We start from the raw sequence: 19,848 nt of genomic DNA, 5'->3' as shown, positions 1-19,848 counted from the left end.
GGAGAGAGGGTCTTCAATTCCCTTTACAATTTCCTGTTTTCTCAGCTGAAAATAATTCTGTGTTCAAAAGCATCCCCTTTGAGCAGGGATGCATCATGGGTTGAATGCCAGCTCTTTTGCAGCTTTTCAGGCTAAGTGCTGTTGGGTGCCCCTTTTTGCTTATTCTAGAATCTGTCTCATTCATTCATTTCCTTAATGTCCAATATTCACTCTGAATTGTTAAACAGCAATGATATGTTAGTTTGCTGTCAGCTGCAGGTTTCCCAGCCCTCCTCATCTGGCATTTGTATATCTGTTGATCTTGGTACTTAAAAGTTTTTAAATAGGCATTATGCAAGTTAGGAGATGATGGAAAAGAAAGGTAAATTGGGGAAATACATGTCACATGGTGACTGGTTAAAGTCCTTTTCTTATTTGTTTCTTCAGGAAAGCAGATAAGTTCTGTTCAATGCTTATTTTTTATCTTATATTAGGTATATCTCAGCAGGGTTTTTTTCTTCTTTAGCTGCAAGATTTAGTATAAATAGTATCATCTGTGACCCAGTATGCTTCCTGTGTCATGAGTGCTCAGTGGCCCAGTTAGTCATTCACGAAGAATGACAACTGTTTGTATTTCCTGCCATTTGTTTTATTCAGCTGTCATTCCAACATTGCAGTAATCATATGGTTTTTTGCACTTATTTTAACAACGTTTTGCTTTCCTTTTTCCTTCTAAAGAAGCTCCATTCATTATTAGTTGAAGTCAGCAAATCTTATTATTCAATTCTAGAAAGGAATTCACTTTAAGTCACTGAAGACAAGCTAGTAGCTTTTTCTACATGTTTTATTGTGAAGTAACATCCATGCAGTTCACAGTCAAAGCCTTTCCCTAAGCTACAAATATTTGTTCTTCTGGGAAAAAATAGACATTTGAGCAAATAAATGCCTTTGAGCTACTCTTTTTCTTTCTGATATTGTAGTCTGCAGTACATCAGCTGAATGTGAGCACCTCTCACAGTTTTTAGTCAGAGTGTGATTTATTGTGGTCCAAATCAATATGTACATTTTTACTTCTGAGAAATCAGCATGATGAAACATATTTAAAATGAATGTAGAACAGACTATTGTAGTGGGCAGATATTAAAATAACATTGTTACAAATTACCTTTTGGTTTGATTTTTGCATATTCATTATACCACCCCATCTTCGCTACATGGCTCAGATTTAGATCTTCTCTAAAATGTCAGTAATTCCTAACAAATTAAAAGGGGTGGGATTTGGTTTTTGGTTTTGGGTTTTTTTCCTTTATATGGTTTTTTGTGTGTCCGTTGGGGATTTTTGGGGGGCTTTCTTGGGTTTTTCTGGAGTTTTTTTGTTGGGTTGGATTGGGTTGGGGTTTTTTGTCACTGTTTTGGGGTTTTTTATTTTGTTTTGCTTTGGGGGTATTTTTTCTGATTTCAGCGAAGTAAACATAGAAAGAAAATGGGCAATGGAGTGCTTTCGGGTTGTGCTCAAGATTTTCTTAAGCTACATGCTAGAATTCTTGATTCACTCATCATTCCCTGCCCACTGTACATTTGTAGGGTTATTTTCTAGATGCTGCTGTTTTCTTCCATTTTGTATTGCTTAGCCTCAAATGCCAAACTATTTTTCTTCACTATGCAATTTTCCAAAAGCAGAGTTTGAACATTTTCCATGGGAATCATGTAAAAAAGTAGTGGGTTTGAATGGCTTGTTTTCTTTCATCAATTTATCAGTTTGATACATTCCTTAGATAACTCTGCCTGCTGTTTGAAATGTGTATTTATCCATTGTCTTTAGAACATCATGTAATCTTTCCTGCTCTAGACATTGTGGGATTTCTTCTGAGCTAAAGTAACAGAGCCAATGATTATGATAATGTAATTTTTCTTTTTGATTTTGAATATTCTTGGTTGTTTTGACCGTTCTTTTCAATCCCAAAGTGCCTTCAAGATAGCTTCCTTTAAGCATTCAACTCATAAAAACAATGCCAGCCAGATTTCACGTAGTACTATTTTCATCTTCATTGCTCTAGGTTCATGTTTGGAATTAAGTATTGCAGATAATCTACACTTGCTGGTTTAGCTGAGCTACCGTATAGTATTTTTCTTTTCCAGATCATACTCCTAACTAATGATTGATCACTTGACAGCAATCAAGTGTTTAAGATTCTAGGGTTTGTTCTTCAACTGGTGTAGGCCATCTGGGCTCTGTTGACCTCAGAATATGAAGAAACATGTAGCCACTAAGAATTTTATCTCTGTGCAGTTGCTCTTTACAATTAGTGTCCCCAGGAAACTGGTTTTGTTTGGTTTTTTTCCCCACAGCAACTTGTTATCGAGTTAAATCACTGAAATCTAAAACAGACATTAAAAAGTTTGGAATAGTTGTTCCAAAGGAGCACTGTTTGGGCAGCATGTATCAACAGTAAAGACATTTCTGTAGTTCTCTGCTCAGCCGTCTGCTTGACCAGGCCCAGGCAATTTCATACCATACTGTGCTAGTTGGGTAAGGAAGTTTCAGGGAATGTCTTGTGATTTCTGTGAACCAAAAACATGAGCAGTCCAAGAGGTGATCACATGAATTTTGAAATACAAAATTACTTTTTTCTGTGTTTGATATAAAGCTGTTGTTAATAGTGGGGAGTCTGAGAGAGAAAAAACAGAGCTGTTTGTTTAGGTGCATGGCATATTAGGAGTTCTAAGATCACAATATCTTGTCAACACAGGATTGGAAAACTTCCAGAGACAGTCAATCTAAATCTGCAAAATTTGATGCAGAGTGTCCTAGCCCAGTGTGGAGGGCATCTTAAATAGTCAATCTTGTCCTTTGCGCAAAAGCACATTTAACATTTTAATATTTACAAGGAGAAAATGAAAATTGCTTTCTACATACACTAAAATATCAAATTAACTTTTACTTCTGCTACATCCTGGAAACTGTATTTCAGAATTGCAACTGAAATTTTAGATTACTAACTCCAGCACAACTGCTGCATATCAATTCCCTGCATATCAGTTAGTGTTACGTGTGTAGGTCCTTACAGAAAGATAAATATTCAGGCTAGTTTTAACTTTCAAAATAGAGTAATGTATTATTTTGATGATTATTTTTGATTATCTTATTGATAATGCGTGGACAACAAAAATGTGTGTGTGTGATTTAGATAAGCAATGATTATAGATTATCTCAATGATTCAGATGTTTTGCTAAGCTCAGTCTTTCAGCATTCCCTTTCTGGTTTCTCTACCTATTTCTTTCATCCCTACCTGCATGCAGAATTTTTATGCTAGCTGGTAGGTCTTGTTTTCATTGCACCATTCTTCCAGGCTCTTGCATTTTCAAGATTCATCTTATTTAAAGTAACTCTTCCCAATAAAACTAGCAGGCTCTTTCATTACATTTTGAGGGTTATTAGACCCTTGATATTTAACTTTTGTGTCTATCATCCCTCGCATTTGTATAACAGAACTTGAAGAGCTGCATTAGTGACCACCTTATTAATTGCAGTTTTCATTCAGCATAGGGTAAACACATTATAACCACTGGAATTTACAAATTCAACTGTAAAATCATGGCCAAAGTTTATTCTTTAGTAGAATGCCAGGACTGTATTCTGACTAAATTAACTATTGCAAACAGCTGATGCACAATATACCATGATTTCTGTGTTAGACTCTTTTGGATTACATTGTTGTGGCTGGGTACAAAAGAAGTATTAATGAGATCACTGTCAAGCTCCAGTGTTGTTCTGACTCAGGTAAAGTAAGATATTCTGTCTTCCCTTCTTTAAGCATAGTCAAAGGGGTGAAGAAAAAGACATCCAAAAGAAGAATTTCAGGTACTTAAAACATTGACCTAAAGCACATTCATTGAGTGTATTCTAATCACACCAGTGCTCTACCCTACAGCGCCTTAGTTTTATGAGTTTCCTTCCAAAACAAGGCCAAGAAAGGCAAGGCAAAATTTGTGCCTTTTGTTGACTTTTTGCTCCTGAATCTATCACCATGAACAAACAAGATTTCACCCTTTTCAAGTAATATATTTGCTTGGAGTACATATTAAATAAATACCTCATAAAGGTTATGAGGTATGAGTCAGTCTCATATTAGTCAGAAGGGTATCATGAAAGGAAAATTTAATTTTTTTTTCCCCAGTGGATGGTCCTTTGGTGGAATTGCACATTGCTCTATAAACTGGCTCTATTGCTTCCATGTTTCTGCCTTTTATCTGGAGTGCTGTCCTTACACTATTCAAATGTGCAGTGTAGGAGAGATCAGGAAGGAACATGTTTTAAAAAAAGCACTGGGCAACACTGTGTAATGTGATAGGAAGAAAGAGAAAATAAAGGGTACTAGTCAAAAATCTCAATTTAAACATAATATACATAATTGCCATTACGGTGTTCTTTACTCTGGAAAGCTTGCAATATCTTCTTTTTCTTTAGAATTATTACTGTAGCTCTTGGCATATTTCCCCCCAGTTTTATATTTATCTTCTAACTCTGCAGTAGTCCATGACAAAAATCTAATTCATTACATAGGTGGTACTGCCAAAAAGTCACAGAAGGTTCAAAATTATTTTTATCAACTCTCAGTGTAATGTTTGAGAAGAACAGACGGTTTAATACTCACACAAAATCACAGAATTCTTAGGGTTGGAAGGGACCTCTGGAGATATCTAGTCAAACCCCACTGCTAAGAGCAGGTTATTCATGCTCACAGGTGTGTGTCTTCATAAACAGTGAGTCTGTCCCAATCTGGAAATGTGTCCTAAGCTGCAAACACAGGGAGGGGCAGGATTCCAGAATACCCCGAGTGAGATTAAGACACAAAGGAGGTCAAATGTTGATAATCAAAATTATAATACACATTTACTCACTATCAAAGAAAGAGCAAGAAAGAAAACAGAGAAGTAGGAAAAAGCAAAGAACTACAGACAGGTAGATAATTACCACCAAGAATCCGTGGCATCCTGTGAAGATCCTTCTTCCTTTGTCTGTTGATGAGGAGGGCTCTGACAAACTTGCTGCACACTCACTTATATAGAGGCTAAGTGATGCTTTATGGCAGCGGCTGGGCAGCTCCACTCCAGCCTGGGACCATGGACATGGTATTCACGGGATATTCCCGTGATAGGTGATAGTTAGCTTGCCCTGCAGTTCACTTACCTTTAACAGCAGGGCCAGCAGCATTCACTGCCACTGTCAAGGCTCATGGCCCCTTATCACACCAGGTCTTCAACTGCAGATCTTATCAAAGGGTGGGCAATGGTGAAAAAAGTCTGTTTAAAAGTTCTTTACTGAGTCTTCAGTATTTTCTTCCACATGTTTATTAATTTCTGTTGTTCCTATTGTCTGCTGTTTTAAATATGGCATCTTACTAGTCAATAACAGTTTATGGCTTTTATTTTTAATAATCATGACCACAAATATAATTTCTCTCTGTAATACCCTACTCTTCATTATTATGTGATTTTCTCCATATTTTATAATTCGCAGCCTGATTTCCGGTTAGGCATGAGCCTAATTTTCAGACCTCATCACCATGCACACATAAAGACACGTGCTAGCACAAAGATTTTTAAGATAATGTATTAAGCATTTGTAGACAGCCAATAGTATCTGAAAAATGTGGTCACTTAAGGTGTGGTGCCCAGCAATATGGGTGAAGTTGAAGCCCCAAGTTTAAAAACTCATTTCTGGTTATCTACATAACCCACGGATTTGATGTCTGAGGTGAAATGGTGCCAGTGCTTTAAGGAAACCTGTTCCTGCTAGTCCTTTTCAGAGTGGAAAGAGTACCAAACAGGTTTTCTATTTTACTGATGCTGAAAAGAGAAGACATGCAGGTCCCTGTCTGCTGGACACGCTATCTGTCACTATTTGAAACACGTGAAAGTCTCAAGAGTTACAATCTGTCTTACTGAAAGGGTGGGGACTTCTGAATCATTAAGGTTCCACTGAGAAGGTTTAATATCTCCAAGAGTCTTCCCATACCTTTTCAATTCAAGAATTGGGAAGAATAATGTGGTTGTGCTGCTCCATGAGGGATAGCCTGCAAGGTGAAAAAACAGTTAAAATAATCTGACTCTCTCAGCTCATTATAGGATGTAATGAGGAGGCCAGTCTCAAGTCACATCATGCACCTCTCCAGATCCTGTAGACCATTCAGCTTTACCTCAAGATCTGCTTCCACACTCAGCTTTAAGATAACAATATCATCATGGTTGTCTGTCCTCCTTCTATTTACCTGAGAATTTGATTGTAGCAATGGGGAACAAAGACACACAGACCTTCTTGCTTGCTCTGAAGATTGTTTATTGCAGCAAACCAAGCCTTTCTATGCTCTAAACTTAACCAAACCAGCGTGCATTGGCTGCCTGGCACTGCGGTGTCGCTGTTCACATGTCCCTTCACCCAAGCAGCTCTCTGCAGCTCTCTGATCTGCAGTGTCCATACATCTCCCCAAGCAATCCCTGCCCCACACACATGGTGACCGCATGCCAGCCATACAACCTGTTCCCTGGTTACAGGAATTGTTTTTCACCTCTCCGCTAGTCGAACCTTTCCCAGAGTGCTTTGTGTTGCTCACCAGAAGTGAACAGGATTTCTGTCTCCCACATTTGAAAAAATAAAACTTAACTGGGTGTCTGTCACCAGATCTGTGGCCTTTTGATAGAGATTCAGGAGACTTTAAGGAGATCAAAGGCCTCCAGAGCTGAAACAGTATTGGCTTACTATCTTCTTCTTTGTGGGCTTCACAGACAGCAGTGGTTAGGTTTTGGAAGGTAATTACTGAGGTGGAGTTTTGAGCAGTGGCCACACCATAAACCTACTGGTCTTTGTCTGTTTGTTTTTCTGGGCACTACTAATGACTCCTGCCAGTAAGGACTAATGCATTAACTACCAACTACTTCTGGGTCTGTTTCATCAGTCCACAAAGGAAGTCTGCCACAGTGTTAGAGCCCTGTGTATAGCTGAGTCTCCTGCTGAGGGGTGATGTGGGTGCCTATTTATAGACTTTACTTTGGACACCAATTATTAGTTGAAATAATGTGAAGAGTTTTCTCACAGAAGCTTCTGTTTAAGCAATAGAGATTTTCTGGCTTGTTACTAAAAGTCAAAGATAATTAGAGGAGTTCTTCACTGATAACAGAAGGGCTATACTTTTGCTTTTGCAGCCACAGGTGCCAGAGCCTAGAAAGGTTGATGTTCAACCTTTTTTGGATGCCCATGTGTAGGGGAAGGGGTCAGGCCTTGCCTGGTGGGGCAGTGAACTGCCCCACACTCCCCACCCTTAGAGACAGTATACTGCCCTTGAGCATTTCCTTTTTTTCTCAAAACTCTCTTCTTATGATCTGTGCCTTTCTGTCCAAATTAGAAGTTACTAGTAGGACAGTTATCCATAAAATGTTCAGAGTTTTATTCTCTGTATTTAAAACTTTTTTTTTTCTTTTTTTTTTTTCCCCGTTTCTGGCTTAAACCCATTACCTTTACCAGAGTATACTTTTAAGTCTGGCTTATTTATTTCTCCCACTGTCCCGGTCATTTGAAATGTTTGGTTTTCAAATGCACTTTCACTTGGAGAGGAGAGAGGTTTAGGATTACATATATAATCCTTTCCTAAATCACCCTATTTTGTCATAGGGTTGGAAGAACAGTGTGTTGAATAAAAAGACTCACATAACATGGATTTTATTTAGGGATTTGTGTAAATTAGCTCGACATAGTTTAGAGCTAGTAATTTACTTTGTTTTGCTTTGGTTTCACCAAAAGGAAAATATAGTTCTGGCTGTAAATCAGTATGTAAATGTTAAATATTACTAATCACCAAACAGCGTATCAATCTTTAATTTACAATTTCCTGTGAAAGAGGAGTAGGACATCTTCTCAGACTTTAATTTGGGTTCATACCCTTTTTAAAATTCAGGTCATACCATCAGTATCAATTTGACTCTGCTTTCACAGTTTGTGCTCACAATCATGCCCTAGCAAATCTCTTGCTTTTCAGATACCTTAAGCCTACTGCAAACAAATAAAACACACAAATGAAGTAGTAATAAAGCTTTGTATTAAGCTTTGTTAGCTTTGTATTAGAAATTTTATCTACTATTTAAATGACAATTATGTCCAGAAAATTGGCAGTTGTAGTCATGCAAATGATGAAATTGATATCAGTCAATTCCAGTCACGGCCCACATTCAAGGCCCCAGACCTCTCTTACTGAGTCCCTTAAAGAGGCTTATGGGTTGTTTTTTTTCTTTTACCCAGAGTTAGATGAGAAAAGAGAAATACCGACAAGATGTTCCTCAAGAGTCAAAACAACAAAAACTTTACTGGCAACTTCAGAAAATCAGGGAACTTTGGCAAAAGTTTAAAGCAACATTGAATCAACACAAAGCATTAATTTAGCAAGCTCCAAGTCCATCCAACCTGACAAACTCCAACCCATCTGATTTTAAGTTACTTAGACTTCAAGAAGAAGTAATTGGATGAAAAACAACAAAGAGAGACAGAAGAGATATAGAAAAGAACAAATATGACCCCCACTGGTGGTTGCAGTGGTCAAATGCTTGCCTCATGCTCTAGCGTGAGTACCCTTTGGCTTTCCTGGGCCCTTCCCCCAGGTAGGACATCTGGTATCCACTCTGGGGCTGGGTTAGGGGCTCTAGGGGGTGGGGTGGATGGATCAACTCACCACCTCACCAGGGCAAGGCTTGTCTTACCCCTTATCCCATTCATGCAACTGAAATGTTTCAAGCCACCAATCTCCTCCAGTCTCTCACACCATCTTTCTCTGGAAAGGAAATGCCAGTAGTGTTTGAAAAATTGATTATTAAGAACCTTGGTTTACTCTTGGTAGCTCATGTGTTGTATTTGATAACATGGCATCTTGCTGGAAGAAAATAAGTGCAGTTTTTCCCTAGTCCAGCTTATTTTTATACAAATATTTGGAGCAGGAAATAAAAAACAATTAATAGTTGTGGGACATGTGGGAATAGTTGGAATAGTTTAAGCAAAGATGAACCATGATTCTTCTGACTGCCTCCTCTTTCCTGTGCTGTTTTGTCTAATAATGCCTCAGAGTATGTCAACAAATTTCCTTTAAGCTCAGAAGGTGCAGTGGGTTGGAAATAGTGATCCTTTCTCTGTGTCACTCTGTCTTCATGGTATTTGTGGGAAGTGATTTAAAACTATATATTTTTGGATTGTCTGGTTCTGGCTGGGATTGGATGAATTGTTGCAGTAGCCAGGAGGGGGAATGGCTAGAACTCAGAGGTTGTTTTCTATCATCGCTGATTGTTGTTGGGGGAAGGAGAAAGGTATTCTCTTCCAGGAAAAGGGGTTCCTTTAGGTTGAGTAAGTGTGGCACTGGCTCCGAGCCTGGCTGGGGTGGTGAGGCTATGGGCAGGTCAGGCTCTGTAGTGAGCATTTCACATGTAAATCACTCTCTCTCTTTCGTATACTTTTGTTTTTGATATTGTCGCTGTTGTTGTTCATTTCCTTATCTCATTGCTGTTCCCAGTAAACATGATCTTTTGTGCCTCCAGTTCTCCTCTCCAGCCCACCAAGGGTGGGGGGGGGAGACGGAGTGAGCATGCAGCAGCAGGATTTGGAAAGTCTCAGTGGGAGCACTAAATTGGAGAGTGCCATTCCTAAATCATGACATGAATAAAGGTACAATTTTATGATACTTATAAATTAAAACAGCCTCAGGACCTTTGAATGTAACCCCACTTGAGTTCTGGATATGACACAAGTTTTGTTAGAATGACATAATTCTTTTTTCACACAAGTTAGTTATAAACCAAAATGAATTTACATGGAGGGCAGAATCTCTTAAAACTGAAGAGGCAAGGGGCAATTTTCATATTTAGAAAGCAGAAAAATACCTGTATGGCTTATTGTTCATTTCTGCTGTACAAGGAAGTATGTGTTTTACATGAAGGAATAGAGCAGATGCCTATTTCCTGATGACAAATGAAGCACGCTGGATATATGATGCACATCTTCAGAAGCTGTATACCTGAGAAGAATAATGGTGTCATTGCAAAGGCTTCAAGAATGCAGTAAAGATTAAGGAAATAACTTACATAAATGGCTCTGTGTTGCTGTGCAGCACTGGATGTAGCTGATATCACTGGTTCTGATCCATTATGGTCATTTTCAGAAAACAAAAATATTTTTTTGTGATATAATAATTATTAATCTTATGTGAAAGATAAGGTCTTTCACATTGCCTAAGAAACTGGTGGTTTTGCTCTGTCTGAAGTGCTTGGTTTATAAATTACACTGAATCACTGAAAGCAGTTTTCTCATCTCTATCTGCTTCTCTTGTGGTTGTTTTTTAGATAACCTGTATTCTCTAACTAAATACTTTCAAACATCTTCACAGGTATTCTTGACAACACCATTGTCAGTGAACCAGTGATATTGAAATGATTAAATGATAAATTATATTTTCTCCCAATCTAATTTATTAAGATAGCAAAAATGTCAACAAAATGAGTGAACAAATATTCTGTCTGATAGTTACGCATCAGGGTAAGAAAAGAAAAATCAAATGCAACATATATTTCTTAGATGTTGAACTTTGGAGTCAATGACAGAGACTGTTGTATCATGTGGTTTATGATTACAAAAAGTTGAACTTCGTTAATGAAATAATGTCCTCAGAGTACAAAATTTTCTTTCCATTTCTTATTTTCAGAAAACAATAATCATATTCACACTTACTAGGGTAATACAGCAACAACCCATTGGAAATGTTGAACATAACCTTTTGTCTTATCTGTGGTCTGGAAAAAAACAAAGAGAAACTATTTTTTTTCCCATGGTGATACTTCATTTTAATCCCATTTAACACAGTATTGTTAGTGGATTTGATGCTGCAAACATGTTTAGATTTAGAGACAGATATTTGGTGGAAAAAGAACAGCTCTCTATAGAAGCTGAGTTTTTCTGGTTTCTTGCTCAATGCCTTCCACCAGAAATGTTTATTTTCCTCTGCTTACATCAGCTCAAGAACCAGCATTTCAATAAAACTGCCTTTATTCCACCTTATGACTCTTGTCACTTGAAAGAGCACACAACATACAAGGTTGGCACCTTCAGCATGTTTAAAACCTTGAGACCAGGCTTATTCAAATATGTGTTTAGAAACTAATGCAGTGACAGACAAAATTGTGTGGAGCTCAGCATATATACTAAACCCTATGTGTTGCAATAAGCACTGTTTACAGGACAAGAAATAGTTTTCTTATTGCCAGGTTTTACCAATTGTTTTACATGAATCTGTAACACAGGACCTTTTGAAACTTAACTGACAGCTACACAATCCTTTTCCTACAGTCAGAAATTCTTTTACTCAACTACTCCTATTCTTTTATTTAGGACAGTGAAAAGAAAGGATTTATGAATAGACTTTATGCCATCCAGGAGGTGTGTGTCACTGTCCAGAATATCCTAGATGAAATTGCTTCCTTTGGTGAGAGGATCAAGAAGTAAGTGCTGACACAGGTGCTGGTTTGCTCTCCAATACTCTTTAACATCTTTTTCATGCAGAGATATAATATGTTAGATTTTTACTTACTTATTCCAGGGGAGTCCATTGGTCAAACTCACCTATATTTACTTTGCTTTATGGAGGCCCTCACTCAGTGGAAATTCTCTTACATTAATTCTGGAGTTTAGAACTATATTAAGTGGGACAAAAATAAAAAGTAAGGGTTTTAAGTAAAACAGAAAGAGCATACTGTTGTGAGGTTGTTATTTAAAAGCAATAAAAACACAATTTTGATAAAGGAAATAAGCAGAACTGAATGGGAGTTTCATATTTTAAGGATGTAAATATGTTCCCTTGCTGCAAGTTTTATTGTTGGTCAGCAAAACCTTTCCTTTAGACTATTTGTAATTTGTAACACCTAATACATAATATATAAAAATTGCCAACAAATCTGGACATTAAAAAGAGAGGTTCTGAGATTTACTGCAGGAAATGTATTGGTGTATTTCTGCCATGGTCAATGGACAGCAGCACAAGGTTTATTACTTGAGGTCAGACAGGTTCCAGAAAGACACCTTCCAGCTGTCAGCTGCAAACCGTGGAGAGGATTGACTTGATGTTCTGCACCTTGAACGCCAAGAGCATCTCACCACTACCCAATTCACTTTTGGAAATGAATTTTAGGAAACCTGTGCCTTGGGTGAAGGCCAGTCTGCAGGAATCCTGAGGATCATCTCTAATGCTGTCCTGTTCAGTCTTGATAAAATGGACATTGTCATTTATTTGTTTGAGAACAAAGTTCCTAATAGGAAAGCCTGGGAAAATTGTTCCCATAGGGACAATTCCAGGCAGGTTGTATTCACAGCAGGAGAGGCAGGTGCAAGCATATTGTATCACACAAGTTCTCCAGTTAGAAAAATGAACCAGTCTCTGAAAAAAGTCCTTTATCAAAAGGCTGTTCCTGGAAGTTGTCTTGATGATTAAGTAGTTCTAATTGTGCATTTTGGAGGTAGGGTTTGTTCTATTGTATACCAGATGAGAGCTACAGAATTTTGTAAACTGAGTGAGACTACAAATCTTTGTAATTTGTTCCTAAAACTATAATGGGAAACCTGTACTGAATGCTGTGTTAACGCAGCCCATAAGGAGCTTTGCTAAGTGAGGAGCCAGTGCTCCCACATATCATGGTGTGTCTGTGATCATTGCACAAAGCCGAGTCACAGGAACACGAGCAGACCCTCAGCCTTCTGTTCATCCCAAATGCCTACAGAAAAGGGGAAAAGAGCAGGTGTCCCCTGAGGATAAAGGGAGGCATCCTACACTAAGTGACACTAACATAATGTTAGTGGAGACATGTCAAATTTGCCAAGGCAAAAAGAAGACAAATAAACACAGGAAGCCAGAGCTCATTATGAAAAATATGGCTTGCAATTCAGGTAATTGCAGTTATTCATCTAGAGAAGCCAAAATTATGTAATCACATGGATTGAGAATGTAGCTAGTAGTAATACTTTAAAGTGCATCATGAAACTATTTAGATTTAAACCACATTATCCTTCTGGATAAATGTCATGCAACACTTTTGAGATGGCAGTGCCTTCACGGAACAAATATGCCAAGCCAGGCTCCCTTAACCAACGTTCCTATGGAAAGTATGTATAAAATTATCATCTGGTCTTTCTCTCCTCATTGAACACAGGAGTTGGAGACCCACAGCACCCTTTCCAAGATCCATTAACTCTCCCTCACATCTCAATTTTGCAGAATGTGGCAGAGTTTTATCAGAATAGTCTGGGACCCTTAGTGAGGATGTTTTTATCTGGGATTTTTTTTGGAAAGGTAATATCCTGGAACTCTGATGGGATCCCAGAAATTCTCTTCTGTTATTCATAGAAAAATAACCTTTACTTATTTCAGAGTTTTTTTTTTTTTCTTTTGACATCCAGAGGGTTTTTATTTCTTCCCTCAACCACTGCTCTTGCATTATCCCTGTCTTCATGGCTAACTTTTCTATCCCCTCCTTTTTTTTTTCCCTAGCCCTCTCCTTCTTATGCACGTGGATGAGTCTCCACCTTTGCATAGCCATGCACTTGCCTCTTCCTTTTCCCCCAGAGCTGGAAGGCACCTGGCTGAGGAGTGCCCCTGTACCTCAGATGGAGGGGAATGTCCCTGTTCAGCCTTTAACTTCTTGTGCTATCCTTACAGTGGAATAGGGAGGAGATAAAACAAGAAAGCCTTAGCAGGAGTTCTTACAACTGTTGTATCCTACTCTACCATGGTGTTGAGAAGGGAATGGAGATTGCCTGTGCGAGTATATTTGGAGAATAGGGGGCTCTGTGGGTTTTTCCTGGGGCTGAAACTGGGGTTAGGCAATGAGATTTCCAAAAAGCAGAGCAGTGATTCACCTGGCAGATATGCACTGCTGGGCCGGGAGAGGTGAAGCTCAGCAGGCAAGTGGGCAAAGCTAGGTCCTCCTTTCATTTCTACTGACACTGGATCCAAGCCCAGGCTCTCCCTGATCAATGACAAATGCATCCATGCTTTCATTACTAGACTCAGTTTGTTCTTCCTGATGGAAACTGACACTTCTCCCACTGTCCTTTCCTCTTTTATTGGCTTTTTTGGCCTACCTCAGTTCTGACTTTTGTGCATTTTTATTTAGTACATTCAACTGGACTGTCCCATTCCTGAGCTGGCTGGCAATTGTTGCCCTCTCTGTGTTCACCGTCATCCTGTATTTCATTCCACTGAGATACATTGTCCTTGTCTGGGGTAAGTAAAGCCCTTTTAAACTGTCTGTATTTGCTTTAAAAACCTGGTTTTTAATGGATGACTTATACTGACACTACTTTGTGGTATTTATGGTCATGAAGCTACCCTATAATGGAATTAGGCATGTTAGTTAACAGCAACAGTGTAAATATTTAGGCCCGCCTGCAAAATGCATTTTCCTTGGCTGACATTTTAGACTGAATCATACTATCAATATGTAGCCATGAGGATTCTTCATATATCAAAGTCTAGCTTTGTCTAGATATTACTCTGATTTATTTTCACCACTTACACACAATCAGAGGCATTTCAATCTATATAGTGCATTTAGGACAATATGCCTTTTTTACTGCAGTACTTTATCTTGTGTAAGTGTATGCAAACATAGCAGCAAGAAACCTTTTTAAGGAGTCACCTTTAGTTAGACAGAAAGGAATGCATGGTATTTGGCTGCTTAATAATGAACAGAAACTCTGGGCAAATAGGGGGATGGAATTATGATTGATCCAAGCTTTCACTAGTTGTGCTTATATCTATTCTTTATACTGATTTTTAAAAACTACTGTTACCACATCTGTTGTAAATAATGCTCCAGGTTTTAATTTGTATATCTTTTCATACTTATTACACCACCAGCTGCTGTACCCTTACCCAGTAACACGGACTTATGAAGAGCACAGTCTCAGTTACATCAGTGGCCAGATATTCTTTCTGAAGAATAGCAGTCACTCTTTTGTGAAGAAGTTTTGAATTCAGGAGACAGCATAAAATCATTGAACTGACTCCAAAGAATTTATTTTTTGTTTATCAGTCAGTATTAGTAATTTTCTTAGAATGTTTTCTCAAATTATCATAGCTGAAACAATAAAGAAGATATGAACAAAAATATTTCTACAGAATGAACAAAAACAAGCATATGGGCTTCCTTTCTTTTCCTATCTTTAACTTTTACTTATTCCTCCATACCATGCATCACTTAAGTGTAACCCAGACTCTTAGTTTGTTCCCAAAATTTCATTCCTTCTAGCACACTCACAGGAAGTTCTAAGTATTTGTCTGTCATTTTTCAGACAGGTTCTTGCTTTTTTACATCAGGTTAGATACAATAATCTGAGATTATAATAGCCCTCCAAGATCCACATATCTGTAGAGCCAGAACTGTTCTCTCAAAAGCTCATGACTCATACCCCTGGAAGTGCAACACTCCCACAGAAATATCTGTTTCAGATAAGGCAGAGTCTCAACTCCCAAGCCTCCCAAACCATGGATGGATAGTGAAAGCATGAATTATTATAAATGCACCTTGCACTCTCTGCATCTCTTCTCTCCCTGCCTTCAAGTTACATAGGCTATGGAGATACAATTTCAAGCCCCTTGGTTCACTAGAGGTTTTGACTCCGCATTTTTCTCCTGCATTTCAGTTCAGGTGACTTCTTACTCAGCAAGTGTCTGCGGATCCTTTCTTTAGGAGTCTTCTTCTCTTGCATCATGGCAGGAGACCACACAGGTACTGCACAGGTGCAGGTGCCACAATCCAGACCTCTTCAGGGTGAAATGAAATCTCACAGAGCCCTGTTATGCTGAAAACAGCTTTGAGCAGCTGTTCCTTCAAAAATTGCAGTATTCCAAACACCTACTTGTTTTCTCCATCACTGCATGTTTCTAGCCTCTCCTGTGTATATTTCTTCAACGTATTCATCCATCCTGCCTGTGGGAAGTCACTGATTTCTCTTTTTTTACTTACTTCCATAGGAATGTTTGAGCTGGTCTGTAGCAACATTTGTCCATTTTGTTCTTTGGAAGGCAGTTTTTAAATTAAAATTTCTTCATATTAGGTGTCATCCTTTGTATAGCTGTCTTTCTTCTGTGCATCTATAGGGTCTGCTCCTTTCAGCCTGCCCTAGCAAGAAATTCTCCATCCTTTCCTTGCTGTGTCTCTCCCCATGGAGACTACCAGTCCTTGAAGATGTGGTGTGTTAGGTGGGGTGGAGCAGAAACCAGCTCTCCATCCTAATCCCACTTGATGAAGTGCTGAGTTCCTGGTAACAGCTACTGCTGTTTACGTGGAAAAAACTGTAACTATTTTAATCTGAAAATTTTCAAACTGTTGGAAAAGACCAATCCCCTTGTTGTATTCTGCTTCGCCTGTAGTGTCTCACCTTTGCAGCGCTTTTCCTTTCTTGAGGTTTTGCATGCTGACTGGTATTTTTCCTTATCAGGTGTGATAAAGTGAGATCATACCACCAGAATTCACCCATGAGTGGTCCAGTGGCCATGTGCAATGAACAGTGGCATTCAACCTTAAATTTTGCAGCCACTTCCTGATGCAGAACCTCTTCTTAAACAAAGGTGTTTGAAGGTCAGATGTTCCTTCTGAACACTCACTATCCAACACCATATAAAGGGAGGGCAGCATCTTCTATCTGCACTGCAGAACTGAGGATTCATGCAGGGGGACACTGTGGGTGTTGTCAACACTGAATCTTGCGTGCCTTATCCAAAGGCTTTATGTCCTTGCTAAAGCTTTCTGAAAAGTCTGGGCACCAAAGACTTTGTGGAAGATAAACTATGTTATCTTATATCTGATAGAGCCTGGATAAATTACACAGAAAGGCATATTTTTAATAGTGTCCTGGCTTTCTCCTGCTCACATGAGAGTCAATGCAGTTTGCACTGTTCCTGTCCATGTTTTAGACATGTGTTCCCAGAGCCCACAGACCAGATTCTCAAAGTCTGTGAATCTGACTCAGTATGTAATTAAGAAAATATGTCTCATTTAAAAGCCTGCTTCCTGATTATTTTATGGATGATTTTTCTTGGTACTTCTGAATACTAATTTTCAATAGGCATTATAAGACCATGATGTCTAAAGGAGACATATCCTCTCTGCCATCAGCTTGTCTCTATCTGTCATTCTCACACAGAGGTTTGTGCAAACCCCTCTAAAGCTTTCATATGATGCAGACTTCATGCTTCCTATATGTTTCATTGTCATTAGCATGAAAAATACTTTCTTTGAATCTTCTGAATCTTATATGAATCTTGTGTCCTCCAATTAAGCCCAATTCTGCTCATCCTCTCTGTTTCAGAAATTAAGTACTTTTTATGCCTCTGCTTTTCCCAACTTCCTCATAATAATCACAGTTTCTGTGACTTTAAAAAAAAAATATATTGAAGGAATTTGAAAATGTCCCTAGAACTTTTGCATTTTGAAACAGGGAACCACAGAAGCAGAGTCCAACCTTTGGAGCCCAAGTTTACAATTCATGCATTCATTCGGTGCTACTGCCAGGATTCAGAATGGATCTTAAAATCTGTTTTAAAACTTTGACAAAAGTATGTATCTTTTGATATCATATATCTTATCATAGTAACATTTGAACTTTCACTTTTGCAGGCATCAATAAATTTACAAAGAAGATTCGAAATCCATATGCAATTGATAACAATGAGCTACTTGACTTTCTGTCCAGGGTCCCTTCTGATGTGCAAGTGGTGTGTATAATTCTTTTATTTTATCATTTTTAAAGCAGTTATTTTGATTTACTATTATATTCTTTGGCAGAAAGAAATTGCAAACTCAAGCTGAGGATAGTCTATTAACCAGAAGGAGGCTGCTAGATCTTTATCCAATGAGAAAAAAGTTCCAGCATTGGTTGTGCCTCTTAGAATCCTTGGAAAAAATCAGTAGAAGGACAAGTATTTGTGAGATGGTAGCTAGAGCTTGTATTAAGCAGCATCCAGCATGATGTGAATCTGATTGGGATAAGGCACTTTATAGGAAACACTGGAGCTGTGGCTCTCAGAAGGCAGAGAAGGAACAGGAAGGTCAAATAATGGAAGAGGCAGACAGCATTGCTCAGCACTCTGAGAACACTTTGGCCTTTCCCTTCTAGAGGGTGAAAGCTTTTGCTGTGGCCACAGTTCCACTGGGCTCCTAAATTCCTTTCAAAAAATAACCCAAAAAAAGCTGGTTGTGAGTTACAAGCTTTTATGATGCAGTACACAATCCCCAGAGAGCATGCAAGATTTAAGACAGCATCAAGCACATAAATCACATCCAGTGTCACAAAGATTATAGACCTTCCCATGTTTCTAGTTTCAGTTCAGAGTTGGTACTAGGTAGGAGATACAGGTGCAAACACTCTCTCTGTATCTGATACCCTCCGTGGTAGGCATTTAGAAATAACCAAGCTTTTAAGAAACATTATGAAGAATGGTATCCAATATGGTCAAGATGACAATGTTATTGTCTGCTAGAGCTCATGGAGAAAACAAAAAAACCATAGTCTTTTCTAAGTTTACATCAGCATGCAGTGTTATGTCCTGGTAGGATTTTCCTAGTGTTGGTTTCCCTTCTTATTATAGATCTGTCATTCTGGTGTTGGTGAATCACATCTGCAAATCCTGTGTTGTTTTCAGGGGAAAATCTTCTTTTTTTAACCTTTTATCCCCTGACAGAAAAAAAGGGTATCTTTCTTTTTTCCCAACAAGTGCCACCTGACAACTTTCTTTCTGAACTTTGTGTTTAAACAGATGCAATACCATGAACTGAAACAAGATCCTACTCACAGCCCAAGCAAGAGGAAGAAAAACAATCCTGCCTAGCCAACTTCATGTGTTGAGGAGACCAGCATCTGCCAGGGGAAGATAAAAGAGCAAGCCTAAGAAGCATTTCCTCTCTCTAAGATTTTTATTTATCTTGCCTTTTTATCTACTGGGGAGATTTTGTAACAGTATTAAAAGGCGGAAAATTATTTCTCGTGGAAAATCTATTTCTCATTGTAAAGACATTTGTTTCAAGTAGGGTTTTTGTCATTTCAAAGCCTTGTTAGAAATAATATAACACATTAAATGAGTCAATCTAAAATGGAGAATATATATTGCTACTTGGTGGTTAAAGATACATGAGATAGTCAAATCATGCTAACTAAACCTACAAAACATCTAAATCTGACTCAGAAATTTCTCATATTTTATTTGTGAGCCTTCATATTTTTATCCAGTAAGTCATCATTACAATTTTCTATGTTTTATATATTGCAAGAGGAATACAATGTAGTGGAGCCTACTGCACTTATGTTTTAGCAGATTTTTTTAAATTTCAGACCCCGATGTTAACATCTGGTGCAACATTTTTCTATGTGGTAGGGCTGCTTATAAAACAGTGAGAAACGCCAAGTGCAAATCTCTTTGTGGAGCTCCCAAAAGCAGTTCCTGCTGTCTTTATCATTCCATTGTAAGACCTAAAAATCTCTGTTTCAAAATACTGCCAGGTTTGTAACAGATTGCCTGTCATATTTTTCTACATGTACCAGTAGTCTTCATTTGTACTACATAGCTTAGCTCTAATGGGTAAAACTAACTAACTGCTTTGGATGTCATGCTATGAACACTTTTTTGTGCACATAACTATTTTAATATGGGTATCTTGCAGAAAAGGTTTTTCATTCAAATCACAAGATCATATTAATATGCTTTATGGTATAACATTGCTTGTTACCAATGTGAAATACCGTGTAGAGGAAAAAAAATACAGTTGTGGTAAAACTGATACACCAGGGTTTT

The 19,848-nt window shown here is 38.2% G+C and overlaps 1 protein-coding gene across 1 annotated transcript in view; it reads left to right on the top strand.

Moving 5' to 3' along the window:
• Positions 1-19,836, top strand: part of MCTP1 (multiple C2 and transmembrane domain containing 1) — a 153,380-nt gene extending 133,544 nt beyond the window's left edge. Inside the window, exons 17-20 of the mRNA XM_005423417.2 lie at positions 11,397-11,506; positions 14,171-14,280; positions 17,678-17,775; positions 18,817-19,836. Coding sequence (XP_005423474.1) covers positions 11,397-11,506; positions 14,171-14,280; positions 17,678-17,775; positions 18,817-18,888 — 390 coding nt within the window. The 3' untranslated portion in view covers positions 18,889-19,836. The remainder of the gene's footprint in view (positions 1-11,396; positions 11,507-14,170; positions 14,281-17,677; positions 17,776-18,816) is intronic.
• Positions 19,837-19,848: the final 12 nt, after the last annotated feature.

This window comes from Geospiza fortis, unplaced genomic scaffold, assembly GCF_000277835.1.
Source record: "Geospiza fortis unplaced genomic scaffold, GeoFor_1.0 scaffold279, whole genome shotgun sequence".
In the NCBI taxonomy this organism is placed as follows: Eukaryota; Metazoa; Chordata; class Aves; order Passeriformes; family Thraupidae; genus Geospiza; species Geospiza fortis.
The sequence above is the reverse complement of the archived record's forward strand: the minus strand, read 5'-3'. Positions and strand labels throughout refer to the sequence as shown.